The 15,378-nt window shown below is 39.3% G+C and overlaps 1 protein-coding gene across 1 annotated transcript in view; it reads left to right on the forward strand.

The window, feature by feature from the left end:
* The window catches only part of tns1a (tensin 1a), a 116,576-nt gene that overhangs the window by 80,450 nt on the left and 20,748 nt on the right, over window positions 1–15,378 (forward strand). Inside the window, exons 8-15 of the mRNA XM_079627942.1 lie at window positions 780–844; window positions 936–1,019; window positions 1,563–1,675; window positions 1,791–1,851; window positions 3,893–3,968; window positions 4,104–4,233; window positions 4,331–4,399; window positions 4,520–4,636. Coding sequence (XP_079484068.1) covers window positions 780–844; window positions 936–1,019; window positions 1,563–1,675; window positions 1,791–1,851; window positions 3,893–3,968; window positions 4,104–4,233; window positions 4,331–4,399; window positions 4,520–4,636 — 715 coding nt within the window. The remainder of the gene's footprint in view (window positions 1–779; window positions 845–935; window positions 1,020–1,562; window positions 1,676–1,790; window positions 1,852–3,892; window positions 3,969–4,103; window positions 4,234–4,330; window positions 4,400–4,519; window positions 4,637–15,378) is intronic.

Here is a 15,378-nt window from a genome sequence, read left to right on the forward strand (position 1 = left end):
AGGACATGCTGGGCTTTCTAGACATCTGCAATCTAGTTAAGATATATAATATAATAATGAAGATAATTATGACCAGAGGTGACATAATCCTTTTGTGTCATATCCAGAACAGCAGTCATGGTGCTGTTTACAATTGATGGATGTCTACAGTTTTTTCACCTAATCTCTTTGTAGAGAAGAGTTGGTGACACATCTGAGTTGTTGCTATGTTTGCATCCATGGAAATAATAATATTTTCCTTCAGTTTCCCATGTTCAAAGTTAGCAATTAACCACTTGAAGGATAGATATTTCTGATGGTTAATAACTTATATTAAGTGATGTCATTATCAAATTCACGGATTCAAATTGGCTTTTACTTAGAATGCACCAAACTGTGTACTAAGTGGCTGTACTAAGTGGCCATACTAAGTGGCTGTAATTCATATTCACTCAAACAGCTACTTAAACTTTCTTTTCAAGCACATAAGGTAATGTTATTGAAACATACGTGTATAGCCATGTCCGTTTACATCAGATATGTGCTGCTGCTGGCTGAACAGTTTTTATTCATATTTACACAAACAATTCCAAACATTATTTTTCCACAATTTTGCTGTCAGCCAGTCTGTGTTGTCATTGCATAATTCAGTAATTACACACATGGAATGTATGGCTCATGTGATTGGCTTAAAATATCTTGTGGTTCCATAAGCCAAGATGGCATATTTCAAATGACGGTGCCTGCTTTGTTTTCACTTTGCATATACTCTTTTATAAATTTGGCACAAATTATTGCAGGGAAACTGGGGGAGAACTGGTGTGGTGGTTGGTGCCTATATGCACTACAGTAACATATCTGCCAGGTAGGACATGTCTATTTGAAACATTTTGGTGTGTTAGATACATTATCGTGCATTTGTGTTGAGTGTTTATGTTTTATGTTCATATTTTCAGTGCTGACCAGGCATTGGACAGGTTTGCCATGAAGCGTTTTTATGAAGATAAAGCCATGCCCGTGGGCCAGCCTTCCCAGAGAAGGTAAGCAATTACCCTGTTACACAAGCCTATTTTGACTCTGCACCACAAAATAATAATAATAATAATAATTTAATATCATGGAATTAAACATATTGCCCGCTGAACCACACTGTGACTTGCTATTTTTGTGTGAGAAATAGGTCATTGTGCTTTAGATGTCTGAGAATCACATCACATTCTAAACACAAGTCTAAACTGAGTCCATGCACTTGCAGTTTTGGGATTGAACCAGCAGATGATACCAAGTACATGGAAATACAGTGGAACATAAAGTGATGTCTAATTAGCCATGATGTTGAATGTCAACCAATATGAATAATGATTAAAACATTCCCTATAATTTAAGTGGCATTTGGGGGAAATTAATGCCAAATTGGAGCTTTAAGGAGAAAATTATGAGAGAGAATCAATTTTCCATAAAGACTCCAAAATACAACAAAGCATTAATGTGATGGTGATCACTAAAATGACTAAAACATTTCAACTTTTGTTGAATTTTCATGTGGTTTTATTTAATCGTTTCCCTTCTGTAATGCTGTATAGGTATGTGCATTACTTTGCTGGTCTCCTTTCTGGGCACATAAAAATCAACAACAAGCCCCTGTTCCTTCACCATGTCATCATGCATGGCATCCCTAATTTTGAGTCTAAAGGAGGTAGGTGCAAACACTGCTACACATTCAATCCATCAGTGCAATTTATGTATATTATACTGTTTGAACAAGTGACCTTAAAATCAGTGATGTGCTTTACTATATCTAACCCTGTCAGGTTGCCGACCCTTCCTCAAAATCTATCAATCAATGCAGCCTGTGTACACTTCTGGAATTTAGTAAGTAAATTGCTTTATAGTGTGTATGCTAAATTATTTTAATATGTAAAATGTTTTTTTGATCTTATTATGTTATATATGAAGTCTGGTTGTAGCACATTTTGATTTATGTAGAGACATTTACATCTTACATCACTGGCAGGTTCTAAAAGCACACATTAGCAAATACGTTTCAAGATAAAAATAGAAAAATACATTTATTTTAGTCAATAGATTAAAAAAAAAATCCAAAGTAGTGTATCTAACAGATGAAGTTTGTGAAGATCAGAGTATAGAGAAAGAAAGGCCCAAAAGAAGTAAGATGAGTATATGATATCAAAAGATAAGTTTAACAAAAAGAACATTCATAAAAATAATCAAATTTGAATAAATTCAAATATGAAGGATTTCGCACACACCAGCAGTATTTAATCAGTTAGATTATTTAAATATGTTCAATTCCATCACATTTAATTAACAGATTTACCTGATTTGACATTATAACGGTTCTGTGTGATCTCTTTTGCCACATGCAACTTGTTTTGAAGGAAGTTTATGTTTGAAGGATGTTTATGTTCACGACAGCACCATGGGCCCTATTTTAACGATCTGAAACGCAAGTGTCAAAGCGCAAAGTGCAAGTAACTTTGTGGGCGGATCCCGGCGCTGTTGCTATTTTCCCGGCGGGATAAATGACTCTTGTGCCTGACCCAAATCTAAAAGGGGTTGGTCTGAAGTAGCTTCATTATTCATAGGTGTGGTTTGGGCGTAACGTGAAATAAACCAATCAGAGCGTCCTCTCACATTCCCTTTAAGAGCCGGCGCGCTTGTTCCAACCTGGCGCACGCCAGGAGCAGTTCACAGCCGAGGAGACCGACGTTCTCGACAGGGCCGTAAAACACAGAGAAGTGACATTGGGGATGATGGGAGAAACCCACCCAAATTAGCTTCGGTTAAACAGGCGTATAATTTGGGTAAATGTCTAGCCTAATCTAGATTTTTTTTTTTTTATCTAGATAGATCTTTTTCACATCTTCACGGACACAACAATGATTTCCCTAAGCAGACGTCATTGCATGTTTAGGCATTGGAGATTAATATTTTGTAAATAAAGTGGTAATTTGTTTTTTGTTAGTTTTTTTGCGCAAACAAAAGAATTTGCTTTGCTTCATAACATTGAGGTTAAACCACTTGACTTGACTTGTATAATGTCTTTACTACCTTTCTGGGGCTTGAAAGTGGTAGTTGTTGAGGCTGTCAGTGGAGAGACAGAAAGCTCTCAGATATCATTAAAAAATATCTCAAATTTGTGGCCTTAGATTAAGTCAGGATTAGGCCTTAGTTTAATTAGGACATTTAAGTAGCTTTTATAAATGTGCCTTAGAAAAAAAAATATTACTGGTGTGCATCTTGAGACAAAATAATGACATTGACATATTTAAAGATATGCCAAATTGCTTTCGGTTAAAACAGCTCAAACATGCATTTTAGTCTGGGACTAGTTTTAAGGATTGTCTGTGAAACTGGGGGTATAAATGTTACACATAATTATTCATTCTTATAATATCAGGCTGAAAGTGTACATGCTGTAAGCTACTGTATATTTATATGTGTGTGATAGTCTGGTATAACATCTGTTGCCCTTTTGTTAAGGGATTAACCTATCTTAATCTATACCTTTGTGTGTATGTGGAAGTTGGCAGAGACCGTGACAATGACAAGACTGCAGGTCATTTGTTTAACGTTTTAATGATATGGTCCTCTGTGCTCTCTGCCCTGGCCAAGAAAAGATCCTTGAATTATTTTCTCATCTGACTTTTGCGACAAACACTTGTCCATCTCTTTTTCTATCAGTGTTTTTATGACATTAATATCCTTTGTAACTCCAGAAATTCCTCTGCTGCTAGTTAATGTTTTATGTTCTTGTTCAGCAAAGGATAATATTTTAACAAGCTAGTCATCAATTTAGGCTCAGTTTGTATAATTCAGCATCAAGACAGTTTGAAGTATGCCTGTAATAACCCCATTCATCATTGCTTCCCCTTCCCTCTCTGTTTTACAGTAACGTTCAAGGCGACAGCCATACAAGCATCTGTATCACCATTGAGCCTGGCCTGCTACTAAAAGGAGATATACTGGTAGGAAGTGTAACACTACCAATATCAACACCAAAATTATTGTTATAGTTGAAGAAGAATCCAATAAATGTATTTTACATACTATCCCAATATGTTTGATTTTCTGTCCCTTTTTTCATATCCTCCATCCTGAAGCTGAAATGTTATCACAAGCGTTATCAAAACCCCAGTAGGGATGTGATCTTCAGAGTGCAGTTCCACACATGTGCATTACACAATTTAGCTCTGGTCTTCACCAAGAATGACCTTGATGAGACATTTAAAGGTTAGTGCGCTTTATGTTTATTTTTAATTGCGAATTTAAAAAAAAGACTAAACACCATCACAGTGGCATGCAAACTGATCATAAATATGTGATTTAGCAGATGAGAGGTTTCCTGAATATGGGAAGGTGGAGTTTATCTTTTCTTTTGGTCCAGAGAAAATCAAAGGTAATTTAATATTACCAAAACTGTAGTTTTTATATATTTTCTGCACAGAGATGTGATCTTGATAAAAGAGATCTGCATGCTTCAAGGCCTCAACTCAAAGTTATTTTTTGTCCCTCTAAGGGTTGGATCATCTACAGAACGGACCTAGTGTCTCTGTGGACTACAACACCCAGGATCCTCTGATCCGCTGGGACTCTTATGAAAACTTCAACAAGAGATTTGAAGACATTAAAGATGGTGAGAGGAACTATTCTTGGTGTGCTCAGGCTCAAGGTGCTGACTGGTCAGATATCTGTGTTATCTGAATCCTGGCGATTCAGAGATTTGTATTATTATTTTTGCTGCAATTGACGCTGGGAACAAGGTCAAAATGTAATGGTCATTTGGCCTTGTATTTACAACCATGTTTCATTTCCTTTTACGTGCTGTGGGGTAATGGAATGATTGTGCTCTTGGCGAAGGCAGCTTCTTTATGGAGCTAGAGGGGGTCAGTTGTTCTGCTAGCTTGCTGATTGGCATAAACACCCAAGTGAACAAGGAGGGCTAAATGATATATATGATTTCTCCGCTCATTGCTACTAAAAATCTCCTCAAGGCTTGTTTCATGGATAATGATTGTTCTTCTGGGTATTCAGCATATTGCAGATTTGATAAAGTAATTTGGCTTTATGATAGAATAGCTCTGTTTGCTTATTTTCATCCATCAAAAAATGGTGTATCGGGTCATTAGGACACTTATCCCCTTGGCTTAATTTTTTTAAAACCATGTGGTCTGCCATAAAGAGCCCTTCCCATGCCTCCTGCCAATCAGAGTTTTAAATAGCATCTAGAGAAATAGAAGGCGTCAGTGGCCCTGCTGGCAGCCCCAGGGAGGGGTGGAAAACTGACACTCCTCCCTTCAGTGTCCTCTTCTGGGAGGAAGGGCTGGTGGGTAAGGCCAGGAGACGTGGGGACCTCAAAACACACACACACACACACACACACACACACACACACACACACACACACACATGTGTGCGCAGACACACACACGCAGTTAAATAGACAATGGATACATTGACAGCAAAGAAAAGATTGGGGCAGTCTTGACATTGACAGGACTTTGGAAAATGGCGCAGAGCCCTAAGGAAATCCAAAATTACAAAGCCAAATAAAAATGTATCTGTAATGGATAAGCAACATTTTTATAACTTGCTTATAAAGAATTAAAGCTTGGCTGGGAATGAAAAGTTAATTGTTTAGTTTGTTAGCACGCTTCATTGGACCTTTTTGTACTTTTTGATTCTTATGAAATTCAACATCAGTAAATGCATTTCAAGTCAACAAAATCTTTCCACATAAGACTCTCAGCTTTGAGTGACATAGAATGGACATGGAGCAGCCTCCAGATTTTAAGGTAAAAAAAAAATTGGACACCTTTAATATCTACCATAAAAACATAAATGTAAATTCCTGTCCTTTTTATGGATTTATAAATGATCTAATCCTGCCAGTCACAACACAAGAGTAATCATATACCGGTATAGAAGGCTGCTTACCTCACTCCAGTGACAATTTTTCCAGCAACCCTCTACCTCCCCATCTCAACCACCTCAAGCTATTTTATTACTAATATTTATTTAAGGAAGTTCAGGGGTGCTTAGAGCTTTGAGGCAAGTTTAGTAAACCAAATATGTAAACCTGTATCTCTCTCGAAAGGATTATATATTATAATGGCATGCAACATCTAATTTAATTTTTGGCAAAACTAAATTAAAAAGCAAAATAAACTGTAATGTTATCAGACACAACATAAATTAAGACACAAAGCAGCCATTGAAAAGAGCAGACACAGACAAATATTGGTTTTAAAGGAAGAACGAGTCTGCTGAGGTTAAGGGACACTTTTTACTTCATGGTTTAGAGAGTTTAAGCGATATGAGACTCTCAAATCTCTTTCTACATATTTCCATTTGTGTGTGTTTCCAGGTAAAGGGTATGTGGTGTCTGTGTGCGTATTCCTATGACAGAGACAGAGGGGTGCTCTGGGGCAGTATAGCCACCAGGGCTTGTTTACAGCTCAGGCTCCCATATTTGGCTGCTGCACAGCTTAATGGCATTTTTGGAATGACTAAGAGGGAAGTGTGTGGAACAGATAGAGAGAGAGAGACAGAGAGAGGTGACTGTGACTCTTAGTCAGAGTGTCTCACAAAAGAGAGCGACTGATTAATGAACTAGACACAATGATCTCACAACGAAGACACAGAGACTGGCAAAGTCTCTGGTGAGCAGCGCTTAATACCGTTTTTGGAATCAGAACTGAATTTTATTTTCCATTGGGCTTGAAATTAGGTGAGTGTTACAGTCGAAGTATCCTCATTCAAACTATCTACTCATTCTCAATGCATGTATGTGCGTTCAAGTGACTAGGTGTCATTTTTATGTTCTGCTACTGTATATCTTTATTGGAGTCTTGTCACAAGTAATGTTGTCATCTGTGCTGCTTTGTGATATGTGATGTGTGTTTTTTTTGTGTGTGTTTTTATTTTTTTATTTTTTTAGATTATTGCAAATCTGTTTGTCCCACCGATAATACAGTACGTGCTTTTTAAGGACATGAGGTTTTTTAGTAGGTTCTGTAGGTTTGTTCTATTATTTTTATAGCAACGCAAGTATCTTTATGTAGTTCTTATATTGAATTATCATTGCCAATGTTAAATTTTATAAATCCAAAATATGAGATCACATTGAATGGGCTACACAGACATTGTTTTCCATTTTAAAGCATGTAAAACAAAGAAAAATGATGAGGCAAAATCAATAAGAAATATGTAACACTTTTACAATAAGGTTTAATTTGTTAACATTAGTTATTAACTAACAGTGAACAGTCAATACTTATAAAGCATTTATTAATCTTTGTTAATGTTAATTTTAACATCTACTAATACATTATTAAGATTAAATGTTGTATTTGTTAACATTAGTTAATGCACTGTTAACTACAATAACGTGAACATGAATATTTTATTAACTGCCATCAACAAAGACTAATAAATGCTGTAATGATGTATTGTTATAAGAATCATTGTTAGTTCATGTTATTGCATCAATACTGTTAAAGGTCCAATTATGCCCTAGATTCTAGATTATGTTTTCATGCTTGTTTGTTTAAAAAAAAAACATTATTTTTCACATATTTTACATTATTAAAGCTCCTCTCTCCTTCCGAAATTCGAAATGTGCTGTGATTGGTTAGCTGGCTCAGTATGTTGTGATTGGCAGCTCTTACCGCGTGTTCTGGAAATGTCACGCCCCTTCATAGCCATTCCGTAACCATTTTTTAATAAAAAAAACTACGTTAGATTGAACTGCGAAGGGTCATAGCACTTACATACTGTTGTCCTACTGCTAGTTTAATTGCTTCTATTGTTCTCATTTGTAATATGAATAAAAATTTGGATAAAAGCGTCTGCTAAATTAATAAATGTAAATATAAATGTTCATAACTGCGAGCTTTACTCAGATATAAATATTAATGATTGGTGGTGGTTGAGGAGATTCCCCCCTTCCATGTAGAGCGCTTTGAGTACCCAGAAAAGCGCTATATAAATGTAATAAATTATTATTATTTTTTTTAATGATGCCATAAATTTCAAACCATTTAGAACCCGATTCAGACCCTGACAATGTTAATGAACAAGAGGACTGTGCAGAACGGATTTCAAGGAAATACTTTGCAAACACGGATTTCCCAGGACGTTTCAAAGTGGTATGTTTTTTTTGTAATTTTCTCATAGATACGATGTTATCCACCATTTAATCATATTTAATGGTAAACTATGGTAATACGAAAAGTAATCAATCACAAAATCATGGATAATTTTCCTAAAGCCGGTTTGCACACTGTGCAATATATTATCGTCCTTTATGATTGGTGCTTGTCAGACTGTATGAACATGATCATCACTGTAAGCCATGTCACACTGTAAGATCTCAGTTGTCATTAATGTCAGACTGTAGACAATGTCAGACAAGACCCATTAAAAACGGACGCACGCAAGAAAACTTGTCTTTTAAAATAGACAATTTGTCTGACACGTTCGGTGATGTGAGCTGCATTATACCCGGCATAGAAATTGTGGCTACAAAGAAATCTCTGATGTAAATTTTGGTCACGCCTTGTCTTGAAAAACGACAATTTGACTGTCGTATTAGGAGAAGCCACACTGCAGGACAGTGAGTCAAATCTTCTGACACTGCCAGAATTTCGTCGGAGATAAAATTGGATCGCAACGGTCATTAATCGGCTGTTGGTGAACATGTCGAACTAACATTCAAATACTTCAGAATTTAGCCTAGGATCAGAGGATTCTTTTAGGGTTTGCTAAATTTGTCTCAGATGCCCAAACCGCGACCGAAATCGCACAGTGTGTGCACCCGGCTTAAGGGGCGGTGAACAGTCTTACAAAAGCAAGACCTTACAAAAGCTAAAGTAAACACTACATCAATACTGTAATGTCAGTTAGCAGGCTAGCAGAGGCATAGCTTTGCCATTCGTTTTACATCATTGCTATCATGGCAACTATATAAAGCTTATAATTGAAACTGATAATAGAAAACACAACTACAAATAATAAAACATACCTACAAGTTGTGATCCATAAACAATATTGTCCCGACAAAATGGGAATGGCTATTTCTTTCAGGAGAAGCTTTTGTGCATATAGCCTGCATTGTGCTCTCTTCTGGAAGCTGTTTTCCGTAAAATGTGACACACTGACAAATGTTGAGGTTATAATGTTCAGGAAAATAAAAATATGTTTTTACCTCTTTAAGTTCATCAGCCTTAGGACAATTTTTTTCCGGTTGTAGAAAAAAACAGCGACAACAAATATTCCTCTTCTCTAAAGCACCCCAACATGGCCTTACCATGTTGTAATTTCTATGTAAATCCATGTAAATTTTAGGGTTTGTGATGTCACCAACCCGGGAAGAAGCTCATTGTAGTCCCTACCAGCCGTTTGTTGTAGTCCTAAGTGATTTCTGTAAAAGAAAGAATCTCCCTTTGCATTGAACTTTGAGCGTTATAACTTTGCAGATGTTGTTTATGTTCAAACAGTAATATTACACACTAACTAAAGTTAGGATTCCTTTAACAAATGAGACCTTATTGTAAAGTGCTACAGAAATGTGTAATAATTTAATAACTAGATCATTATTTCTCTGTCACTAATCAAACCAAATGTCATTTGCACAAGACATATTTGCTTCCACTGAAGGCCATAATTTGCTATTTGGAATATTCTCTAATCATACTGGGACCATCAGGTGTAGTATTAACTTGTCCATGCAAGTGTGTGTATGGTGTGGTAAAACTAAATTTTTGGATCCCAACCCTAATAGGCTGGACACTATTTAGGGGACTTTAGCTCCTCAATAACCCAGCCATCCTAAAAATCGTGTAATAAGTCAGATACCATTAAAATCTTTAATTAAGCAGAGCAAACCCAGCTGAAAAATTGACTGGCCCCATTCAATGCCCCAATCCTATAAAATTGTGTGTAATGTGAAGCCAAATGATCCTCTGGCCAAACACTCCAGAATCAGAACAAAATAAACTTAGATTTCTGATCTCATTTTACAAATCTGAGTGTTTTTATTGATATATATATATATATAAGATTATAATGAAATCTTACACTTGAGGCAAGAAATGCAACTAACAATTGCAAAGATTTTGAATAGTGTTTTATTTTAGTGTCTCTCTCTCTCTCTCTCTCTCTCTCTCTCTCTCTCGCTCTCTCTCTCTCTCTCTCTCTCTCTCTCTCTCTCTCTCTCTCTCACCTGGTTTAGGGGGGTAGATTAAGGGTTAGGGGTTGGAATAAACAGTTTATACAGTTTTAACAGTGTGTGTGTGTGTGTGTGTGTGTGTGTGTGTGTGTGTGTGTGTGTGTGTGTGTGTGTGTGTGTGTGTGTGTGTGTGTGTGTGTGTGTGTGTGTGTGTGTGTGTGTGTGTGTGTGTGTGTGTGTGTGTGTGTGTGATGTTATGCTCAACATGAATGAGCTGTGCTCTTAGTAGCTGGATCGCTATGTGACTTCATGTTGCATATAAACAGTCCACCCCCTGCCAACACCCCACCCCCTTTTTTTTAACTGGATCATGATGCCTCTTAGGCTTTCACATGTCACTGCCATTTTTGTCAGCTTACCATTGACCCATTTCATTTCTGTAAATTGTCCCCCCCCAAAAAAGACCCCCCCCCCCTCCCCCCATGTATGTCTGTCTGTCTGTCAGCCATTCTATATAGCTGTCTACATGTCTGCTTTCCACCTCATATTCTTTTTTCATCCTCTCCCTGATGTCTGTCTGCCATGTGTCTGTCGCCTCTCATACCCTGACCTTACTTTTTTTTCTCTCTTTGTATATACTTTTGCTATTTGTTAGAATGTTCTTATCCTTTTCTCTCTATTTATACATTTAGCCAGTATAACAAGATTATGGTATGTTGCACTGAAGTTGCCCTCTGCCTCACTCTTGACCAATACTCTGGCATTATTTACCCATGATATCATTCCCTTGGCCCTAACCTAATGGCATGGCTGTTGCTAGACAGACTGAGTAAGACTTGGCCATCATTATGCCAAGCAAGATTGTGCATCTTTTCGGAACCCCAAACAACAATCATTCATTAGTTATGCAAAACTACTTAGGTATAAGTTACCAGGGGCCAGTTGCATAAACATAGCCATTGAGTTTTTAAGACTAAAGACTGTGTCTTAAGAACTAATTTTACCAACTAGCAGTTAGTTAGTTAGTTAGTTAGTTAGTTAGTTAGTTAGTTAGTTAGTTAGTTAGTTAGTTAGTTAGTTAGTTAGTTAGTTAGTTAGTTAGTGTCACGGTGTGGGTTTTGTTCCTTGTTGTCTGTCATGTGATTCCCTGTTTGCCATGTGTCTTGTTAATTGTCTGATCATTGTTCCCATGTGTTTCTGATTAGCCATGCCCCCTTGTTATCTTGTTTAGCTTGTTTGTCTGTGTATTTATACCTCTGTGTTTCAGTTGTTGGTTGTCGATCGTTGTTTGCTGTAGCTGTTTCTTGTTCCTGGTTCCTGTCCTGTAGTTAGTTAAATAAAGTAGTGCGTGCATGTGGATTCTCTCTTCGCTTCGTCCTTGCGTCATCGTAACAGTTAGTTAGTTAGACTGCTGAACACAGTCCTTAAGTCAGTGTTTATGTAGCATACTAGTCTTATAAAAACATCAGCAGCCAATTCAAAGTGCTGTACAATTTAAAAAGTATTAAAGGAGTGGTTGATTATGATTCCACTATTGTATAATGTTGCTGTTTGAGCATAAACAACATCTGCAAAGTTACAATGCTCAAAGTTCAAAGCAAAGGAAGATATTTGCTTTTAAAAAAGTCTTTTTTTTAAGGACTACAACAAATGGCTGGTAGGGACTACACGACATTCCTCCCGGGTTAGAGACATCATTAACCCTAAAATTTGCAAACCCATCCCCCGGGAACATGCAGTCCATGTTGAGAAGAGGGAGAGCTGTTGTAGTACAGCACATTTGTGAGTCTGCTCAAGCTGTCACATCCGTTTTTTCACATGCAATGCAGTACATAACACAAATGCAATAGTATGTCACTGTATGCATTTTACAACAGTTCCCACACGAGCGATTTTTAGATTATTATGAAAGAATATGCTAATCAATGACTTGAAGATAGTTACCTCCACATCAGGAACATACATTTATCAACTAACCATTCAGAAAAGTCCTGTTGCATTCTACAGTACTGTACATGTTCTCACTTCTTCGGTAACACTTTAGAATAATGGTCCGTCATTAATGAGTAACTATGCAGGAAGTAATGCAGGACTAAAGAGTAGTTCTACATTAACACTTCAGCTACTACTATTAACTAATATATAGAAACAAGCTTAACTAATCAGTAAGTAATATCAAATTTAAGAGATAGTTCCTTATTAGGTTATCAATAATTGCTTAATGAGATAAGCCTCATTGATAGCTATTAATTAACTGACAAATTATAAAGAACATTATTGTGTGTCTGAGATGTAATCAGTCATCATTTTTACTCTGAATGTAGTCATAAGATGCATCACTTATTACTCAAGTGTTACCGAGCCACTATGCAGGAACTACTAGTGATCTGGAAAAAACATATTTTTTTCACTTTAAAATAATGGCCCAGATCACTAGTAGTTCCTGCATAATGATTAGGTAACACTTGAGTAATTAGTGATGCATTTTATGACCTTTTATTTAAAAAAAAAAGACAATTGCTAACGTGTCAGACAAGTTAATGTTGTGATTAGTAATTAATTAGTAATTCTTTATAATTTGTCATAATTACCTATTAGTTCTTAATGATGCCAATCTCATCAAGTAATTATTGATTACCTATTAGGGAACTATCTTAGTCCTAAATTTGATATTACTTACTGATTAGTTAAGCTTTTTTCTATATTAGTTAATAGTAGTAGCTGAAGTGTTAATGTAGAACTACTCATTTGTCCTGCATTACTTCCTACATAGTTACTCATTAATGACGGACCATTATTCTAAAGTGTTACCACTTCTTCTTGAGTTTCTCCATCATTGTCCGACTCATGTTTAAACATAAAAGGCAGAACAGTTTTTGACATTTTAGTGCTTGTCTGCGTGAGGTAATCAGACCTCCTAACACACATGAGCTCTTGAAGCTCCGCCCTATGTGCCGGGAGTAGCAGCTCATTTGCATTTAAAGGGACCAGGTCTGGCCTCTCTCGATCTCCACTGTAGTCGCTCCTCCTTTATGCTTCCGCTCCTCCGTGAGAGATACGAGACCGGTGCGTTGCGCAGATGTCGCTCTTTATCAATCACGCAACCAGCCTCGCAACGTTCTCTCACGGCCCTTGGCCTCATCCTGTTTGCCACATACCCCCATCGCCCCTCGCAGGACGGGGGGGGGGGGGGGGGGGGGGGTCAGGGGGGGGGGGGGGGGGGACCCACGAGACTGCTTCTACCCATACTCCCCGGGACCGGTCACCTGGGGGTATGGATAGACGAGGCGAGAGAAAAGGAGATGGAAGCATGAGGAGCGACAGATACGAGAGAGGGGAGAGAGGAAAACAAATGTTTTGGTCCAGTTCCCACAACGCACTGCCATCTGGTCCTCGACCAGCTTGGTAATCTTCTCTGCGGTGCTTGGTGGTGGGGCTGGATAGACCTTGGTGAATGGCTCGACACTCCTCTGCCGCCTGGTGGACGGCGACGGCTCCTCCGGATACGGGCAGACGGCAGGAGTCCCCGCATTTCATGCTCCTCCCCATCATGGCAAATGGCAGCAGTCTCCGGCCCACGGTGAACGGCGGCAACTCCTCTGCTCCCTCACGGACGGCAGCCTCACCTCCAGCATCCAGGCGGCCGGCAGCCTCCAGCGCACCGCCTCCAGCGTCCATGGCTACGGACTCTGCTGAACATGCTCGATGGCACCGCGGATTCCCCACAACGGCGAGGGCTCTTTGACATCACGTTCCTCCTCCTTCCCGGGTTTCAGAACCAATGTAGCAAGTTTAGATGTTGTGGGAAGGAGGAGGCGGGAACCGGTGAACATTCAAAAACTTTAATAAAACATAAAATAAATAAATACAAAATGAAAGTAAAGCACATATAACAAAACAGAACCTAAATCCAGCCCTGGCCTTTCTCGATCTCCACTGTCGTTGCTCCTCCTTTATTATTCCGCTCCTCCGTAATAGATACAAGATCAGTGCGTCGCGCCGGAGTTGCTCATTATCAATCACGACACCGGCCTCGCGAATCACGCCACCGGCCTCGGAAGAGCTGATAATGTGATTACCTGTGCTCTGAACGGAGTTGAAAGCACTTTAGGTACATAACCATGTCTTGGTTTGAGCATGACTATGGAGTCACCAACCCCAAACTCCAAGCAGGAAGGGCTCACAGAGAGCGCCTGCAGATCTCCCAATCGCTTGACTGATGCCAAGGCCAGCAGGAGAGCAGTTTTCAGCGAAAATGGCTTAAGATCAGCCGACTGCAGCGGCTCAAATGGGGGACCCTTCAGACGAACAACAAGGTCGTTTCTCCCCAGTGATAAGTCGGGGCGAGGGTGCCAAATCGCCACGTTTGCCTGTGTGAGGAGATCCTTCCTCACTGGGACAGGCCAAGGGACTTCGTCTGTCATCTGAGCCAGCTCTGGAGACCACGCCTGGGATTTCCAGAGGGGGGCCACTAGGATGACTGGGCCTCCACTCTCTCTGGCCCGTTTGATGACCTGAGGGATCATGGAGAAGGGGGGAAACGCATAAAGAGGGCGACTAGGCCAAGGATGGGCCAGCGCATCCCTGTTCTTTGAAAAGAACACTGCACAGTGAGTGTTGTTTCTCGAGGCAAAGAGGTCGACCTCTGCCTCGCAGAATACACTCCATATCAAACGAACTGTCTGTGGATTGAGAGACCACTCGCCTGGGGGAGTGTTGCCTCAAGATAGCATGTCCGCACCGAAATTCTAGATGCCCTCAGAGAAACGCCCAGAGAAGGAGGTCTTTGGCCATGGTATACAGGTTGCCCGAGACCGCCCTGGCAATTTGTCCAAGCAGACTAAGACGCGGTGTCCCCTAAAGGGTCTGGCAAAAACGCTTTCAGGGCTAATCAAACTGCTCTCATTTCCAGGTAGTTGATATGTAAGCTCTTCTCTGGACTCAACCAGAGGCCGGAGACAGGCTTGCCCTCATGCAGCGCCCCCCCCAACCTTGGTGGCAACTGGGGGAGGGCCGCCTAGTGAAGAGGGATCGGGAACCTGTGTGTTTGAAACATACTCTTTATGTCCTTTATTTGGGTCGCTGTAAAAACAGCGTTTGTTTGTAGGGGCGCGCGTAGTGCAGGCCCAGTCTCTACAGTACAGAAATCTCCAGCCGCCCGGGCTAAACAGGGAGCTGTGAGATTTATATGAGCTTTCTTCGAGGGC

Source organism: Phoxinus phoxinus (assembly GCF_949152265.1).
Source record: "Phoxinus phoxinus genome assembly, chromosome: 11".
In the NCBI taxonomy this organism is placed as follows: Eukaryota; Metazoa; Chordata; class Actinopteri; order Cypriniformes; family Leuciscidae; genus Phoxinus; species Phoxinus phoxinus.